Here is a 20,601-nt window from a genome sequence, read left to right as displayed (position 1 = left end):
TATTGTATACAAATTTGAAGTCTTTCGATTTAGCGCCACTACTTTAACACTAAACAATTAATGTATGAAATGGTTTTTCAGTGTCTGCCCAAAATATAAAATTTACAAAATAATAATACATATTAATGATTAATGAATAATGAACAATGAATAATATCAAAAAGTAAAACGATGCCAGCAGTTTTGTATAATTCGAAACTTTTTCTTTTTTCCTCGACCTTTTACCGGCTGATAAAAATTCGTGAACATTAGCAGTACCTATGACCTATAAACTGATTATATATAGAGATAGATGGTATATATCATTGTGGGGGAGGTAGGTGGATGTCATAAGCTAACATCTTTTCGGCGTAATAATCATAATTTCTCGGAAATCAGTTACATTAATTGATTAATATGTAAATTTCTTATGTATTCATTTTACATACTATATTTTTTAGCCTTTTCTCAATTTTCCTAATCTAATCAATAAGTAGAGGTACCTACTCCATATTTAGCAATTACATCATACATGTATACCTAAATATTATTTTCTTCGGTCAAGCCAGCCGAAGCAATATCGTAAATTATTATGATAACAATTAATAAAAATAAAATAGTAAAAACTAACTAATTTTAACTTCTGTCTAATTCGGAATTCCAAACACCTCGTTATGAGTGCACCCGAATTGATAACAAGTAGGTAAACTATGTATTATTATAATTTATAACTTACAAGGAATACTCGACGAAGAAGTATTAAGTGGTATACAAAACGATTGATCTTGATTCCTGGTGAAAATGATTACATTTCAATATTTATTAATTATTTATCTAGAACACAGTACCTAAATCCTTTTTTTAATTATATATATTAGAATTATTGAATAAGATAAATATACAATTTACTGCAGGTTTGATGTTTTTAGTATTAAGTTTAAGAGTAAATTATATACTTATATTTTTCAATATTAGTTTATTGTACTATATTATACTATTTTTATTGTATATACTTTTCTACAATAATAGCTTATGGGTAATATTACGTTTGTGATTTATTCTGTTCTGCAAAACACATATTTAATAAGTTTTAAAATACGATTTAATATATTTTATACATTTTTTTTTATAAAATAACTCTTAAACATTAAAGGAAAAACACTCATATTCTCGAAAAGATACCTCTATTTTATGTTTTTATTTTTATTGAAAAACAGTTAGACATTTAATTTCATAATATAATCAACATTTTATGGAATAGTCCTACGCTATTTCACGTCCCTCTCGTCTAAACTTGAAATACTTAGGTATAAATAGTTAACTCAAAATTCGTGTGAAATTCAATAATTATAACCTATACCTACATTGAAATTCTTAGAAAAATATTATTCGGAACGTTTAATTAAAAATGTAAGTTATTCGATCAACAAAATAAAAACATTATTTATAAAAAAACTATAAAAATTAAATCGTTTTTAAAAATGTTGTTTAGTAGATAATGATTAAAAATTATCTAAAAAAATGTTTCCAAAATCGTTTGAACAATTCGAGAAAATTATTACTTGCCATTAAAAGGTTAGCCTTTATAATGCGACAACCGATGTGACATGACAGACACCACTAATAATTTTAGTATTTATATTTTACTATAAACGTCAATCGGAATAAGAACAAAAAAAAAATGTAATTTTGACGTTCTTGAGGTGACTCCTCGACGTTGACTAGTTATTGATGATGCGTCCGTGTCGAGGTCAAGTACGGCCTGCGCAATCCAACAAAAAGTATTGCTCTGTTTTGAATTAACTTTTTCATTCTATAAATGTTATAATAAAACCAAGACGTAGCAACGAAAAAACTACGGATATCAATTTAAAATGTAGTGTTCTGTTCGTGACAACGAGAAGAATAATTTAATGTTTACCAATAGTAAATGTAGTGTAAAAAATATTTCTAGGTAATTTTGTTCTCGGAAATGCGTTTAAATAGAAATCGCTGTTCATTATATTTTATTCATAATAATTTGAATTGCCCCTTCATTTCAGTTTTTAGTACAACTATAGAATTACCGGAAAGAACTGCCTTTTTAAATTATACCATGCTAAATTTATGCGATATTATATGTACTCTGTAAAATGTCCTAGTAATATACATACCATACTATACAGTAGATTTTACCCGAGGAAATGCACATATTATAAAGCTCTTATAACATCTAATATGATTCTATAAAAATAAGATGTGTTTAGACATAAGCACATTATTATTAATTATATTATGGTTTTGAATAAAACCATGTTTATATATATATGCCATAAATCCGTTGTGAAAACAATATTATTCACCTACAATAACTATTATGATATGATATTCTATACTAATATGATCGCATATCGACGTCCCGCAGTCATCATTCAAAGCATTTGAGCATTGATTAAAATACATATAATACGTACCTACCTATATATTATTATATAGTGTACAGAAAATAATATAATATATACTTATGAGGTACCTATCTACGTTTTAAACTGTTGTTGAAATTAAGTTCGATGTCAATCAAGAGTAATACGCTGTAATATACACATCATATTTCATAAACGAATAATAAAAATAAAAAATATAATTTTACGTTTTAGTTTGAATAAAAATCAATAGGGATAACTACTCCAAGTGGAATACCTTCATTACATTAATAACACATTAATTCCGTGTATTATATAATAAAAGTGTATTGCTCGCGTATAAATAAAAATTACAATATTAAATGAAGACTCGATCACAGTAATAATATTTACCATTAAATAACAAAAGTATGGGTCATAGCCCATATATATATATATATATATATGTATGTATATTATAAGTATGATAAATGCTATACGTATAATCTATACATATAGATAGGTATATAAAATAATATATTGGATTATTGACAATATATATTATAATTGAGCGTCAATGATTTTGGATTTGTCTGTGACGGGCGCTATGAAACGCGTAAATAGTATGAATATTAAATGATGTCTATATATACTATTATATACGAGTGAAAAATACGTTTTTCCAAGCCATGATATACGAATATTGTCAAAAGCAAACGAATTCTGTTCATATTTTTGTATTCATTTTTTTGTGACATCTGTGTGATGGTATCATCACTACACAACTATAATATACTGCACACGGGGGACTTGGAACTCGTCGGCCCGTCTTTTCCGCGTATACGCGTCACCGTATAATAGCGGCAAGTCGAGCGGATGCAAATAAAATATTTCAATTCGAAAATCGACGCGATCTACGTAAAAACCGTCTCGAGCGTGATACCCGTTTCCGGGGAAGAAATTTAACAATAATAATTTTTGTCGCCTGCAGAGATCTATTCCCGCGGGACCGACAACTATACGGCGAAATATCGCGAGCGTGGGTTTATCCGACCGGGTCCTTGAATTTAATAACATGTACAGAGTGATATTCATCAAGCACGCGTTCGCCCTTTTTGTCTTTTAATAAGAGTGCTGCACAGTGATTCAAATTCTGATTTCTTGGAATATATTTTAGTGAAAAAATACGGTCGAGAGACGCCGCCACCTCGTCCGCGCGTGTGTTGCCTCTGCACAGTCCAACAAGTAATGTTATTGCTGTTACTTTTATAACATCAATACCTCTGTATAAATAATGTCTCAATAATGCCTCTGCAGAAACGCCCTATAGGGATAATAATCTCACGCCAATGCGCTCAAATTTTAAAAATGGCCGAAATGCTGAGTAATTACTCGATATTATTACGGAAAAAAAATGTGCCATATGATTTACGATATACCTACACGATACGCGTGCCCATGTGGATGTCCTCTAATCATAAGTAATATTGTTGGATACCTACAGAATACAGATAATAGATATATAGGTTGGTAGGTATGTACTTAAATTTGTATAATATTAAGGGAGTGTAAAACTTTATAAATTAATTTATAGGGTCTATGGAATCACCCTGTATGCTCAGCGTCTATGAGCTGCTGTTGCAGCAACAAAACGTATAACTTCGCATTAGTCCGTCTGAAATGAGCTATAGGTATGGCACGCCTGTGATAGACGTACAACGGCCAATGACCATCATCGTATAATATATAATCCATGTTCTTGATAATTCTGATTAGTATTATATTGTCACCTTACAATCGCAGTACATACCTTATTTATGTTGTACTTGTTGTAGCCTGTAGTAAGTATAAGTTTGGCCGATTAGGATCAGGAACTATTACAGCTTTTCTAGCATTGTCAGATTCGGCTCTCGTCATAAAATCAAAATGTACTCTACATTATTACTATGAATTTTATTCTGTTTGGTATACGTTCATAAAAAAAATACATATCAAATTATATAATACGTACCTAGGTCTATAATCGCATTTTGATTCTTCTTGGTATCAACTATATCATTGTATTTATGATGTGGTCCGGCACTCCTGTCTTCTGGCATATAATAGTTATAGTCGGTGTCGAATCTAAATCGAAAAGCGTTGTAAAATGACACATCACTTCTTCCTCTGGTATTTCAATATAAAGTCACGCTTATAAACCTACATTTGGGTCTGCACATAAACGTGAATAATGATTGCACTATTTATACTAGTTTAAGATCGGTTTAAAGGGTAGGTACTGCTGCTATATAACACGACTGTCGCGCCGTATTCCATGTTATCCATGTTCATAATTTTCTTGTTTTAGGTAAAACCAACCATTTCATTAGTCATTACTCATTTATTCATTAATGACCACATTTAAATAGCCCCTTACACTCGGTGGAGTAGGTACCTATACAGTTGAATATTTTGAACTATATGTAGTATATTGCGATGAATTAATCGCGCGGTCAACACTGATCCTGCAGGGAAGGTAGACTGATGAGGGGTTAAACTCCTCCCCATCAGTCCCTCCTTTGGAAATGTTATATAATATTATATATTTCGATCAAATAATAAATAATTAATATTTCTTAGTCGAAAATATTTTAGTAGAAATAAAATTATCAAATCTTATCTGTAACGAATCTATTAAAATGTTTTATAAAATTATAATTGTAAAACAAAATATTAGCCTTCTCAAATCAAATTTCTTAATCCATTCCTACACAAACACGAAACATGTATAATAGTAGGTAGGTAAAACTTTACGTAGGCTTAGATGTTTATAGTCCTATAAAAACAGTTAACATTAATTTACGTACATTCAATTCTAACAGCTGGTATAATAGGAGAAATACATCAAGATTTGACAAATATTGTATGTTATAGTTATATTTTATAAAATTATGTACATGTATTTATGTATATATAGGCACAAAAAACAGCAATAACTTAAGAGTTAAGACTCATAATTTTATGAGGTAAAACTCATAAAATACATTGAATGTTATTTTTTATTTCGTTATAATCTCACATTAAACTCGGGCCTTTAAAACGCTATCTCAACACAGTTAAGATTCTGGTAGGTGTTATTAACTTGAGTGAATATAACGCGTTTAGCAGATGAGGCACATTTTATTGCTATAATCACACGCATGTATCTATACGCAATCAAAAGTGATAAATATATAAATGTATTACTATACGTCTATACACAGTATCCATAATTATTAATCTATAGACTTAAAATTGAATTTATAGAGACTGAGTTCTGTTAGGCAAGGAGTGTTATTATAAAACACGACGATTGGACTCGCTCTCACTGCACCCTCGATGTATAAATTATTATCTATGACCTAGATAAATTAAAAATATGTATGTATCACACGTAAGAGTATCTACTAAATGTAGATTATGTATATCATGAAACAAACGCGATTTAACCACTACGCGAGCACATTCACCGCGAGAACGGAGATCGATTGATCAATCCTTCTGGCCCGATCACGCGTATCAACACATACTTACGATGTTACGTATACAATAACATAAAAGGGCCTTTATTAAAGGCATCCTCTTTCGACGACGAGCCCAGAGGATCGCCATGGGAACGGGACGAGCACGCGATGGCGGTCGATGAAGAAAGCGCGTGGGCGCCGCGCCGCGCCGCTTCGTAGATGTATAAACCCGCTGGGACCAAACGCGGTCGTCGACTTTGGGTGTCTCCCACGTTTAAAATAAAATAATTACATTAAGTACCTATTCTATTGCATTCTACTCGTTACCGAACCAAATTCAAATCGATTCTCCATTAGAAGATAATTACCTAAAAACCTACGTGTATTAGCGCCCGCTTTAAGTACCTACCCTTAAACCACCCCTCCGCTTTTTTAAGACCAACATCTGACAGTCTTTTTAATCCCACGTTCTTTTTCTACACTCATTACCGAACGTGACTAATAATGGTTAACTTTAATTATTAATCGCGAATATACAAGACTAGTACACAAAGGACGACAACATTATATTGAATGATGATTTACATGTTATAACGTGTTTAGATTTTAGATCACAATATAATATTTGTGATTGAAAAAAATTCATGAAATCTAGAAAAGCTTATGCGTCCACTAAATAAAACTTTGTTGTGTCATATTTGACCTCAGAAAATAAAATGTAGATAAGGTTAAAAAAAAAACAAAGAAAAATGATTTGGTCAAATTTTGTTAATTAAAACACTATTTGGTGAAATTATTATAATACATGATGCTATGATGCTACAACAATACCATGGTCTTATAATTAGATATTATACTATACACTATTACACATAAAAAACATTCAACATGACACAGTGCTTTGACCAGGAACTTCTTTGTACAAAGTTAGACATTTTGTTATTTTGACCTGAATAACTTATTAGATAAAAATATAGCTAATTACATATAAATTTTTTTTTAATAAATATAATTACAAAAAATTAAGGTAGGTAATAATTTAAAATGCGTATCTTGTCCTAATATCTTCAAGTCTTTTAGACACTTCGGCAGGAGTTTTGTCGAGATCTGCTGCAATGCTTTTCTGTTTGGCAATATCGATAGAATTATATTGCTCACACAGATCACCATCACAAACATTCTAAATTTAAAAAAGAAAAACAATTATACCAAATATAATAAATTAAGTTAATGAAACAAATTAATTAATTCACTTACTTTTACAGGGAAATAATAAGATCGATATGATAAATGATCTCTTCCACAAAGTGGTGGGTTCTCAGATCTCATATGCATTTCAAGATGCTGAAAAAAGTCTTGTTCTTCGTGTGCAGTAAATGGTACGAGAACACCAATAGTACCAGTCACCGTAGCATAAACAAGAGATTCAGAACCACCAGGTATCAATGTAGCTTTCTAAAACAAAAATAGCACACTTATTATTAACAGTGACTAATTAAAAATAATATGATAGGTAGTTTATAAATGTATTTATCAGTAAAATGATTGTTATTAATTTAAGATACATAATATTAATACCCTTTGTAAGGTAATAGGAAATAACTTCCCACCAAAAAAATTAAAATCTTAAAGGTTCGTTTCTATAATTCATCAGTAGAGCGTACCAAAGAAAATATCAATAAATCACTTAACACAGAAAATTGTATACTATCCATAACATTTCTTTATTTAGCTATTTACTACACAATTTAAAATACTGCCTGACCCCATGCAGTACTTCATTGCCCATTAAAAATACCAATTCTATAATATGACACAAACTTTGTTTTTATTATTTAATATTTGGTTTAACGGTATTGACAGTGTTCAAAACTTGGACATTTTCATTGACCATTTTGAATCTCAAAAAACTTGTGCAAGCACCATTTTATTGCACACTAAATTTGTATATACTGTCAATTGCAAGTCTCGATCTATCATTGTTCAGGTTCTACGTTAATCAGTCAGTGAGTTAGTCTGGTTATATTATAGCTATTAAGCTTGGCGTTGCACTTGTAACTCTTATGATTATGTGAGCAGAATATTATCAGGTAGGCAATCTACATATGGTAAATTGCGGACCCCGCAAGATGGGTATGTAAGTTTATAATTTCTAACCCTTAAGTTTCAAAGTTATACCAATTTTTTTTTACTATGGGAATAAGATACAATAATGTGCTATTCTGTTACTATGGTTTTTATAGTTAGTATAGCAACTTGACTTATTTTATTTTTATGTATATAACAATATGGCAAACTTTATACTTCTCATAACTATTTCAATAATTAACTTTTTGACTTTTCTCTTTTGATGGCTCATCTACACACTGAGTACTTGTATTAGAAAAAGAAATCGTGAAAATCAGTCCAATAGAACTTAAGATATAACTGTCATGAGAAATCGCCTCATATTTTAAAAATGTAAAAAAATAAAGATTTGTTTTCTTCAAACCATGATAAAGGGTTAAAGTTCACTAAATTAAAAAAGTGAGTTTTTTATTTTTAAATTTGTCTGATCAGTCATAATAAAAATTAATCATTTAAAATTCATAAGTCTAACGTGTGCGAGATATTAACATCATTTCAGACAATTAGTTTTAATTTTTTTTTTTTAATATTTACATAAATAAATAGTAAATACAAATATAACAAAATAGTAGACAATAAACATAATTAAATTTTGTTGTTGAATTATTTTAATGCATTTAATTACTTACTTGTATTGAAGTACAGATTTCTCCAACATGGAAATTCACAATGAAATCAGCTTTTTGAGAGGCTCCATTAAGTAAACCACGATCCCACAAGCTTTTATTACCTGTTGGATCATCATCAACTTCATCAGATATTGATGATGCAAGCCGGACCTAAAATTATTATATCTTAAATGATTATTTTTTCATTTTAAACTTAAATTTATATTGATACTTTTATATCATAAAAATGTATCGAGTGTTTCCACACAACTTGGTTAAGTAACAACTAAGCTATAGGATAGTTAAACGAATTTATTTCCCAACCAATATTGAATTTTTGACCAAATGATCAAAAATTGGTAAGTTGTTGGTAACAGTACAAGTTTAATTTTTATTTGTGTCTAATTAAAAAATCTTTAATCAGATCCGCAGATTAACACTGACATCACTGTTACATTCAGTCAAGTCGTGTAATTTTTATCATCATTTTAAAATTAGAAAGTTCTTGTTTGAATATAAAAAATATTTTATTTTATTACAAAATATACTTATAAGAGTATAAAAATGTATCGAGTGTTTCCACACAACTTGGTTAAGTAACAACTAAGCTATAGGATAGTTAAACGAATTTATTTCCCAACCAAAATTGAATTTTTGACCAAATGATCAAAAATTGGTAAGTTGTTGGTAACAGTACAAGTTTAATTTTTATTTGTGTCTAATTAAAAAATCTTTAATCAGATCCGCAGATTAACACTGACATCACTGTTACATTCAGTCAAGTCGTGTAATTTTTATCATCATTTTAAAATTAGAAAGTTCTTGTTTGAATATAAAAAATATTTTATTTTATTACAAAATATACTTATAAGAGTATAAAAATGTATCGAGTGTTTCCACACAACTTGGTTAAGTAACAACTAAGCTATAGGATAGTTAAACGAATTTATTTCCCAACCAAAATTGAATTTTTGACCAAATGATCAAAAATTGGTAAGTTGTTGGTAACAGTACAAGTTTAATTTTTATTTGTGTCTAATTAAAAAATCTTTAATCAGATCCGCAGATTAACACTGACATCACTGTTACATTCAGTCAAGTCGTGTAATTTTTATCATCATTTTAAAAATAGAAAGTTCTTGTTTGAATATAAAAAATATTTTATTTTATTAAAAAGTATACTTATAGGAATATAAAAATGTATCGAGTGTTTTCACACTACTTGATTAATTAACAATAGGATAGTTAAACGAATTTATTTCCCAACCTATTAAAATCAACTTATTATGAAACTTGATGGTAAGAACATTATCTATATTTGTATGTTGATTTTTTTTAAGATTATTCAGTTTTTAAATGAGTTATGAGCATTTTTAATTCATGCTATTATACACGAATAACTTGTTAAAAATTGGACTATTATAAAAAACCAACATACAAATACAAATGATGTTCTTACCATCAAGTTTCATAATAGATTGATTCTACCTAATTTTTAAACCAATGGAGTTAAACATGATTTGCCAAGTGTACATTTGCTGTTACACACTTGTAAGACGGAGACAACAAATGCTGGTATTGCGTCCTCTTAACTCTTAGTAAAATATAAATAGAATGACTGTATTCAATAAGTCATCAATACCAATCTGTTTAATTTTATAAATAAGATGTGATAAATAATTTTATCAAAAACTTTAATGAAATGTATATAAATATCATTAAAATGTAATCCATATAAAATTATATTAAAATTGATACGTACCACTGAAATATTTCCACATTTGTCAGCTGTAGCAACTGTATTATAATCAAGTATTTCCATTGCAGTAATATATCTAGGTTGTGTATCATCAGCAAAAATAATTAACTGATTTTCATTACGTTTATATCGTACCATATACACACTTTCTTGAACATCACTCACATATATTCTACACCCCATAACACGAATTCCAATTATTAATAATGGTATTTGCTGTAATAAAGCAACAATTTAATTATCATTAAATTAAGTATTATAATAATTGATAAATATTAACTTACTTTATTTTCACATTTCCGTAAAAGTTTTTTTTTACCAATGTCATAAAGTCGTAAAATTCTACCAATACCAATTATCACACGTCCCTGGAATCCACATATTGCAGTTGGTACATTATCAACTGTGGTCTTGTGAACCAATTCCAAAGAAGTACATGTAGGGTTAACTCTAAAAAAATACATATCATAAAATGTAAAAATAAATATTAACCAAGAATATAAATATTATTTTTAGTAAGTCAGGTTGTGAGAAATTTATTTACATATTTTCAATAATTTTAAAACATTTTCTGCTGAACTTACTTGTAAGTGTAGATATATCCACAAGTAACATGTCTTGGGTTCAAATGAAGTTCATTTGCAACACCAAAAAGAACAAACTGTGAATCCGGATAACTCGAAAAACGTACTAGAGCAACACTATAAAATACAAAACAAAGAAGTCAAATTAAGATGTCAATAATCAACAAAAATAAACATGAGTTTATAACACATTATACTGAAATACAAACCTCATAACTGCTTCATTTTGAGGGAACCTATAAACAGCTTCTGTTATGCCTTGAACTGGATTAAACAATCTGACCAATGATGCCCACATTCCAGGACCAGCTTTGGGAGCACCAAAAATATTTTCTGGTAAATCTTCATTCAAAAAAGCATCAGCCATTTCCTTCGCTAATTCTTGTTCTTCCTCTCCAGCAGCTTCTTGCATTTCTTCTGCCATTTGAATTCGCCTCTGTTTTTTGGTTTGCTCAGTATAAGCATTGTGTTCAGTTTCCACCACAATTAAATGAGCAGAATCAGGGTGAATAACAAATTTTCTGGGTGTATATTCAACAGGGAATGAAACTTGGTTGAAAACAGCACCCAATTTTTCAAGGGCCAAAATGCGCAAGGTATTACCAGAAATAGCAACAATACCTTCGGGACACTGTTCAGAAGAGAAACCAGATGCATATTCTAAACTTTCATATGACAACGGGGTTAGATGAAAACGATTTTGGTAGTAATAACTAAGCCATGATCTACTTGACATGGCAAGTACCTTAAAAAATAAAATGCATACATGATTAAAGCAACAAATCATAATTTGTTTAAGAATTACTAGACAACTTACGGCTTCATTTCCTCGGGTTCTGATTTTAAAAAGTTTTACAGGTTTGCCTCCTAAGTAACGTGCGCGTGTATCAGCCATTTCACCAGTAACACCATCCAGGACTGTACGAAGTAATACACCATTTTGTAAACCAATATTCAAATACAACATTGATAGTGAATTCATTCCTGGTTCATCAGAAGAACCACCATCACTAGCACCCATTTCTACAATACATAATGATTCTGGCATAGCTGGTATCGCTTGCATTTTTAATTGTACTAAACAATCCTTTAAACAAAAGATTAATTTTTAATGTTATATTAAAAATACACAATAACAAAAAAATACTTACTGTAGTATCTAAAGAAATGATACGGACTGTTTCATCAGTCAAACCAACAGCTAAAAAGCGTGACATCTGTTCTCCTGAAGGGGCATTTGCTAATGCCATACAAAGGACATCAGAATTCATTTCTTTACGGTCTTTATGTTCATTTAAATGTCCAGTCTAGAACAAAGTCATAAATAAATAATCACTAAAATTGTCTACATATAAATATTTTTGTTTTTTTTTATTATAAAAGAAATTAACAATCAATATACAAGTTAACAAAATAAGAAAATGTGATGAGTTATTGTCTAGTGACACTACATCCAATTTAAAGTTAGGAGGTAAGCAACTCCATAAGTATAAAGTAGTACTAGGCATTATTAAATAAATCATGCGGCCATTTGCATTTTAGATGATGGAGGGGGGAGCCAGGGATTGTACAAGAGTTTAGATATAGTTTGAATGGTTAAAGGAGTTTTTATGAAATTTGTTATAATGATGAGAGGCAAGTGAGGATATTAATGATATGTTGAGGTCTTGATGTAGGGTGAGATTGCTGACTTACCAGGGAGCATTAGGGAGGACACTAAGATATTGATTGGAAAACTTGAAATTAGATAAAGTTTAAGTTTTTCGAGGTAACCCACAGTTGAATTCTGTATGTTATTGCGGGACGTAATATTTATTGGTATATAAGTGTTTTATTATTGAGAGGTTTTGGATAGGAGAAATGATGTTAATTTGAGAAGTTTTGAAGTTAAGCAAAATTCTTAGTTTTGATGTGATTAGCCCAAGTCTTTTGTCAAGAAGGAGACCAGACATCTAACAGAATTGTCCATTGGAATTATTTGGTTGTTTATGTAAACAGGAGGAAATGAAGTAGGCCTGGGGGTAAAGGTGATGTGAGTGGATTTATTTTCGTTTATTTTAATTTTCCATAAGCTGAACCAATCTTGTAGCTCGATAACACATCGTCTTGGAGGTTGTTGGTAGCGGTAGCTATTTCGGAGTTGATTGAGATTAAGGCTGTGTCATCAGCAAAGGTAGCTAGAGTAGAGTTAATAGATTGTAGTAGGTCTGCTGTATATATATAGGGTGTTTCATAAAGAACACAGTTTTTAAAATGCTTGGTAATTTTTTGTTGTTAGGTTGGTGGCACTATTTTTATAATTTCTGTCATTTATGATTAATGAGATTTTTATTGATAGTAATTTTGTTTAATTGTCGTTATGGAGCAGTATGCAACTTAATTCGTTAAAAGTTTCATTTTCACATTTGACTGTATAAAAACTATGGTTTGATAGGAAAGATTTAAGTAAGAGGAATAATGGGGTAGATATAAATATTAAAAAACCAGATTTAATAACATTTAACGAAAAATTGTGTAAACATGGTTCACTTCAATGAGCATGTATCGGCTATTAGAAGGCGACATGTTTGCTATTTAAGTATTTTATGTAGCATCAAATTTATAAATTATTATATTTATTCAATTTAAAATAAATAATTCAAAAATAATATGTGCATGATCTTACTTAATTTGAAATTAATTATACAATTTTTGAGTGTATGATAAATGTACAAACATGGTTCACTTCAATGAGCATATATCGGCTTTTAGAAGGCGACATATTTGTAATTTTTTGTTTTAGCATCTTTTATAAGTTTATTTGAAATATTTAATTTAATTAAATATTTCATAATATTAATGATGCAATTAAGTTAATAAATATACAATACCCTGAACAATCTTAATGAACTTCATAATATTGTTTTAATAATATCTATGAAATAGAAACTTTTGGCATAGTGAAATTTTGTTTGAATAATATAATTATATAAATAACAGTTTTTCCTTACAATCGGGCAATATAATATGATTTTTTTAAATTTTGGTACCTAATAAAATTATTACTATAATGTATACTGTTGTCATTTGACAATAATAGGTCATTTATTTACCGGATCCATTTCAAAATATACAAGTTCACCACCACCAAGGGCAATTACAACTTGTCGTTGATTAGCTGCACACTTTACGATCTTCTTTTTTTCAGGGGCTTTCCAATCATGCATTCTTTTGTCAGAACGAATATGGCGCACACCATTAGGATAAATTTGTACAACAGCATCATCACCTAATGGAGAACAAGATAGAGTTGGCGTAGTTCCTAAGAAACCTGAATCGGAAACTTCTTCCACAGTTTCTCCAATAGACAACACTAGAGTGGCATTTGAGAAAGACACAATGATATAGGCATCAAAATTTTCTGAAAGAATGAAAACAAAAAATAATTATCATAAAATATTGATTCAAGTTCTAGAAGATGGAAAAAATAATTAAGTTTTGGATCAAAAAGGAAAACAAAATTTAAAACATTTCAACTATGATCTTTTAAGAAACAAAATGAAGTTGACTAATATTGAAAAAAGTAGATTTCAGAAATATAACAGAAAGAGTTTATCAATAAATTATTAAAACTCAGAATCAATCAATACACAATAACTTTTGTATACTTCATGTTGTATTTTATCAAAATAAGTTAAACTATGTTGTGATCAATAGTAGACAAATAGTTGATTGTTTAGTGTTGGAATGTCCAATATTAGGACTCATCCCATTCACATCAAGATGCTGAAACAGTGAAAATATTATACACCAGTATTTTCTTGTCAGTTTATAACTTATCTTACAACATAAATTAAGAAACTCGTATTTCTTTAATTATTTCGGCTGAGGAAGTGTTCTTATTTTATAAATGGAATTCTTCAATCACTCCCGTCCAACTCTAACTTACCTATTTGATTCAGAGCCACTACGGTGATTCAATACCTGAAAAATAAACGAACTGATGTTTGATAGATTTTATAATCTATTCACCAGCGCATTAATATACGATTGGATTTTAAGATTTCATAAGAATATTCAAACATTATAAGAGTGGACGGTTTTAAGATAACTAATTAATAACCTAAGTACCTTCCTAAATATAGATAAGATAAAGAAAATAAAGTATTGTTACATCCTTATGCTTAAATATAAAAACTCTAAGTTTATTTAGTATTATAAAGTATAAAATTAAAAATAAATACTAATCCAAAGTTCTCTATACTATGTTTTTTAAAAAATCTTACCATCTGCTCTTCTTTTCACTGTCCATACTGCATTGGGACTTCCAGGTAACTCGGAAACTGCCATTTCAGAAACTTCAAGACCGTGCCTTAAAACTCTTAAGGTAGATCTTGAACCTCGACCGCAAGCCATATATAATTGTGGGGTATCTTCAGCAGCTAAAATATAAAATCAATATACATTTAATACTTGAAACAAACAAACATTCAATTGTTGACAAAAATTGTAAGTTGTTTGTAACACATTTAATTAATATTGAAGTTTAGTTAAAAAATCTTTAATCAGATCCGCAGATTAACACTGACATCACTGTTACATTCAGTCAAGTCGTGTAATTTTTATCATCATTTTAAAATTAGAAAGTTCTTGTTTGAATATAAAAAATATTTTATTTTATTACAAAATATACTTATAAGAATATAAAAATGTATCGAGTGTTTCCACACAACTTGGTTAAGTAACAACTAAGCTATAGGATAGTTAAACGAATTTATTTCCCAACCAATATTGAATTTTTGACCAAATGATCAAAAATTGGTAAGTTGTTGGTAACAGTACAAGTTTAATTTTTATTTGTGTCTAATTAAAAAATCTTTAATCAGATCCGCAGATTAACACTGACATCACTGTTACATTCAGTCAAGTCGTGTAATTTTTATCATCATTTTAAAATTAGAATGTTCTTGTTTGAATATAAAAAATATTTTATTTTATTACAAAGTACACTTATAGGAATATAAAAATGTATCGAGTGTTTCCACACAACTTGGTTCTTAACAACTAAGCTATAGGATAGTTAAACGAATTTATTTCCCAACCAATATTGAATTTTTGACCAAATGATCAAAAATGGTAAGTTGTTGGTGTATTTCTTAGAGAAGAAAGTTGATATTAGTCATTAGTAACTTGTTAAGATTATAAGAAAGAGTATACAATTTAATTGTTTTGATTTTTACCTAAATCAGCAACTTGACAAGCCATTATGGGTGATAATGAATCCATTTCATCAACTAATACTAAATTTCTCAATATTCTTGGAGCAAAAAAAAATGTATCGCCTTCCTCGAGAGGCATTGCTGAGCTAAACTCTGGCTCATCATCATCATCGCCCAAATTTGCAATCTGATACAGGTAACTATATAATTTTAAAATATTAATATTTGTCTGATATCAGGTAATAACTAATATACTTACTGGTTACCAAACTCTGATGCTACAAATAAAAACCCAGTTTTTAGAACACACATAGCAGAAGCTACTGGAACAGTATCAAAATATTTCAGTCTAATTTCTGTCACAAATTCTTCATTGGTTTCTAATGTCACTTTGAAAACATCGCCTTGTTCTGTCTGAACCAAGAAGAAAAACATAGATTTAGTTTTGTGTGTAGCACTGCACACTAAGATCATTCCTCTTTCAGGATCATCCAAATCATTCTGAAAATGTAAAATAACTTTATTATCAATTGAATAAGAACATTTATAGATAGAGAATACACTGCACTTTAAGAGCATGACCAGTTGTGCATTCAAAATAACTTTCTTTGCATCATACCACTTACCATAGTCAATGATGGATCGAAATTTAAAAAAACCAACTAGAAGCCAACTGCATGTGACGGACACAAAAACAGCCATTGCCTGGTCATGCTCTAAACGCAAGGCAAATATATAATACTTATTTTTAACAAATACAATAGGTCATATAAATTAAATTTAACTCTTAATTATTATGAGACATTACATAAAGAAATTAAAATAAATCAAATCTGAACATAATAGTAACGTCTATTGTTATAGCACTCAATTTACGACCGATGTGGGAAATGTACTCGCACATAAGAGATACCTATAGTGCATTAATATAATTTAATATATATATATATACTTGGACTATATTAAAAATATTAATATTTACTCTTATAAATGGCATCATCATATAAAAATTGCAAATAAGCTATAACCTAACATTTAAAAGTAATATTATTGTTTGCTTTAAAGATGTTGTTTACAATATTTATGTTTAACAGATTGTGCAATCTTAATATACTTATATTACGTATTTAGTTAATTATTGTTAGATAGTACTAATAAAGAATTACATTCATATCGAATATAATCCAAAAATATAAGTAGCATTTATTATTGTAGCACTCATTAACGACCGGTGTGGGAAAATTACTCGCACACAAGAGATACCTATAGTGCATTAAATCTACATTTGAAAAATATATATAAAAAAAAATTATTTACACGTCGACGTGGTATTGGACATCGTATGTCTGGTTGTTCTCCTTGATTTTTATAGGTAATATAATTTTCTGAACATATCAGTACACCACCAGGTCCATCTTTATCACCAGGAACAGTAATAAGAGAATTAGCATGTTCTTCTAAAGGTTCACTATATTTACGAACTACATGATTTAAACCAAAATCAACTTCATAAAATGTAAGAGTTTGCCTCGTATTTTGAACAGCTTCTCCAGTTGGATCTGCATCAACTTCCTACAAACATACGATCAAAACAAAAGTATTTAAATATAATATAATCAAGAACAGTTCAATTACTAGGTATATATAAATTACGATTAAACTAAATATATTAAAAATAACTAATTTAAAAAAAAAGTAATAAATGACTAAAAAAATAATATATAGATAAGTAACTAAATAACAATTAACATTATTGTTGGTAAGAAATAGATATCAAAATTGAAGATAGCTTTCCAATTGAAAATTTGTTTTTTTTTTTAATTATTTATTTTGGTAGTGTAAAAGTGGTTAGTTGTAAAAACACTGAAATACTGATATATTATGGTTTATTAAAACATGATATATATTGTTTAAAAAAAAATAATTTATGTACTACCACAAAAATGAAAAACTTCAAAATTAAATTAGACAATAAAATTCTCTCTACATCAGCATTTTAAGAATACATAGATATATACATCCTCCCCAAATAATGGTTAAAAAAGAAATGTTTGATCAACAAAATTCCAACAAAAAATATAACTGTACAAATTTTATGTTTAGATTACCTCATAGTCAATTTCAAGGCAGGCAAAAATTGGATTGTCAAAAGCTACATCGATTCCAACCATGTGGTACACAAGTGTATTACTTTTATTAGCTTCTAAAGGGGATGAAATTGTAAGTCGTGCTTCAGCATCTCTGTTAGGAATGTATACTAATTTTTGCTTTTCTACAGCACCTAGAATAAATGTTAAAAAATTAGTATCAAGTATTTATTCATTTATATTTAGTTAAGACATACCAATCATTATAGCTCTTCCTTTTGGATCAATAGCCAAATATTGTCCAGGAACAATTCGTCTACATCCACTCTTTCCAAACGTTTCTTGATGCACTTTATCCAAGATATTTTTTGAAGGCAAATATTCCAATATAACAATTCTTCCAGAATCAGAACCAACAACAATGTAATCTAAAATAAAATTTCAACACATACAGGTATAGGTACTTCCAAAAAGTTTTAATTTCATAGTATGAAATGAAGTTAAAGAACAGTCAACAATTGACTATACGTGTATTATGCAAGTACAAAGTGGATTAGAAACTAGTGATATTCGGCTTTTTTAATACTTATTTTTTAAGTTACCCAAAAATGTAAACAATAAACATAAAATAAAGCAAAATACAGTTTTTTTTACTATTCAACACTAGTTAAATATTACAAAAAACTCAACAATCACATCAAAAACAAGGTTAAAGAACAGTATTTTACCTTTAGTGCCGCCAGATTGCCTAAAACTCATCAAAGCACGAATAATTCCAAATACCTCAACAGTTAGCAATGTATGGACTTTGCCAGTATTTGTATCAGGTCTCATAAGCTCTAAAGATTTTCCACGAGATACTAAAATTTCCTGTACTTTTCCACCACTGAAATTACCATGGATAGCATGTGTAATGCCGCTACCACGCTGTAATGTCATATTATACAAATACATGGTTAAGTCTTCTTCTGATCAATTTATCTGAAATTAAAATAATAAAATAAATATTATATATATATAGGTATGTGTCAAAACATGAACTGCCTAGATACATTAAAATACAGTAATGTGCAATACATCAAAAAGTATTAATGTATTGCATTAAAAGCCACTACACTAAAACGATACTACGAAAACATAAAAAATATATATATGTACCTAGTACCTCAACAATTAATATTCCACGACAAAAAGTAAGACCAAAATCAGATAATTATTATTATTAATACTATTTTATATTTTTATTTATCGTCTTGTTATACAATTGTGTCCGAGTCGTCTGTTCAATGAAACAAACGTACACATTCTGCACTACCGCGGCGTTTAAAAGACAGCGCATGCTGATTTGCTGAAGTCGCAGCGAATTAAATCGCTTCGTGAAAAGGCTTTAACTTTAGCAGTATGGCGGGGAACCGGTACATGAATTAGGAACAGCAAAAACGTTAAAACGATGTTCTAACCTCAAAAAAATGCATAACATTCAAAATTTTCGTTTTCCTAACCTAACATAGAGGAGGGGGGATATGACTGTAGACCCTAAGTCGTTGACGAAGTCCCGTATACCCATTACCCAAGTATCCTTTAAGATAGAAAAAGTACACTGTAGTCTATAACTGCCCGATCAGCGAAATATTAAACAGTCAACGTTACCTATAGACAACGATGCCCAAGCTCTTCCGTTCACACCGAAACCGCACAACTACGAACGATCGGCGAATGTTTTGGATAACATCGTCGAGAGCGCGTCTGGAGAAAACCCGGACCTTTACCTTCGGATAAGTTTACACTCGATTGTTAGTCCGTTCACAACGCGAAACGGCTGACTGCCGGCGTGTACCCACCATTTACCTTTGCCGGATCCAGTAACGAAAACACGTTACGTATTATACTAATAAAGTAACAACAAAACTCTTCGATAGCGTTGTGGGATTGTAACGGTAGTACTCACGACACATAATAACCTTAACAACGAGTTAAGATAAAATTATAAAAATAATAAAGTTATGGAAATTAAAATCGTTTTAAATCACGTATTGGTCAAAACTCAAAAGAAAGACGCGGTATAGTAATTGGTCATTACGAGTTTACGACATTACCATATTTTACCATTCGGCTTTTACCACGATGCATCGTCTCTTTTGAGAGGGAGGCGCGTGACAGTTTCGCCACGTCTAACAATTAAAATTTCTCTGAAATTTTATTCCAAGCCACCTTCGTTCCCGCGCGTTTTCGAATATAGAAAATAATCTACTATGCTGTACTATTCATGCATACAGCATACTTATTATAATACATACATGGAAGTAATGTAACCAGTGTAAGTATTAATAGAGAGAGGAGTTTAAGTCCATTGTTATTTAGCTTACCTTAAAAAAAATACCAGATTGGATTAATAT

At 29.6% G+C, this 20,601-nt stretch overlaps 1 protein-coding gene across 6 annotated transcripts; it reads right to left on the bottom strand.

Annotated features, from left to right (window-relative positions):
* Window positions 1-6,592: 6,592 nt before the first annotated feature.
* On the bottom strand, window positions 6,593-20,319 carry LOC114120175 (splicing factor 3B subunit 3). 6 transcript variants are annotated; one of them, XM_050200439.1, is made up of 18 exons: window positions 19,856-20,310; window positions 18,934-19,186; window positions 18,463-18,633; window positions 18,227-18,399; window positions 17,436-17,690; window positions 16,378-16,619; window positions 16,140-16,318; window positions 15,186-15,341; window positions 14,013-14,320; window positions 12,072-12,227; window positions 11,738-12,007; window positions 11,130-11,665; window positions 10,921-11,037; window positions 10,621-10,786; window positions 10,340-10,552; window positions 8,599-8,748; window positions 7,100-7,297; window positions 6,593-7,022 (listed from the first exon to the last, which is right to left on the bottom strand). In XM_050200439.1, the coding sequence occupies exons 2-18, from the start codon at window positions 19,157-19,159 to the stop codon at window positions 6,882-6,884; spliced, it is 3,657 nt and encodes a 1,218-aa protein (XP_050056396.1). In that variant the 5' UTR covers window positions 19,160-19,186; window positions 19,856-20,310; the 3' UTR covers window positions 6,593-6,881. The 6 variants fall into 6 exon arrangements, with proteins under 6 accessions (XP_050056396.1, XP_050056397.1, XP_050056414.1 ...); XM_050200440.1 differs by lacking the exon at window positions 19,856-20,310 and adding an exon at window positions 19,371-19,582; XM_050200457.1 differs by lacking the exons at window positions 6,593-7,022; window positions 7,100-7,297; window positions 8,599-8,748; ... (4 more) ...; window positions 11,738-12,007; window positions 12,072-12,227 and adding an exon at window positions 14,849-14,883 and having other exon boundaries at window positions 14,174-14,320; window positions 19,856-20,319.
* Between the last annotated feature and the right edge of the window lie 282 nt (window positions 20,320-20,601).

This window comes from Aphis gossypii, chromosome 1 (genome assembly GCF_020184175.1).
Source record: "Aphis gossypii isolate Hap1 chromosome 1, ASM2018417v2, whole genome shotgun sequence".
In the NCBI taxonomy this organism is placed as follows: Eukaryota; Metazoa; Arthropoda; class Insecta; order Hemiptera; family Aphididae; genus Aphis; species Aphis gossypii.
Note: the sequence above shows the minus strand (reverse complement) of the source record. Positions and strands in the feature narration are given on the sequence as shown.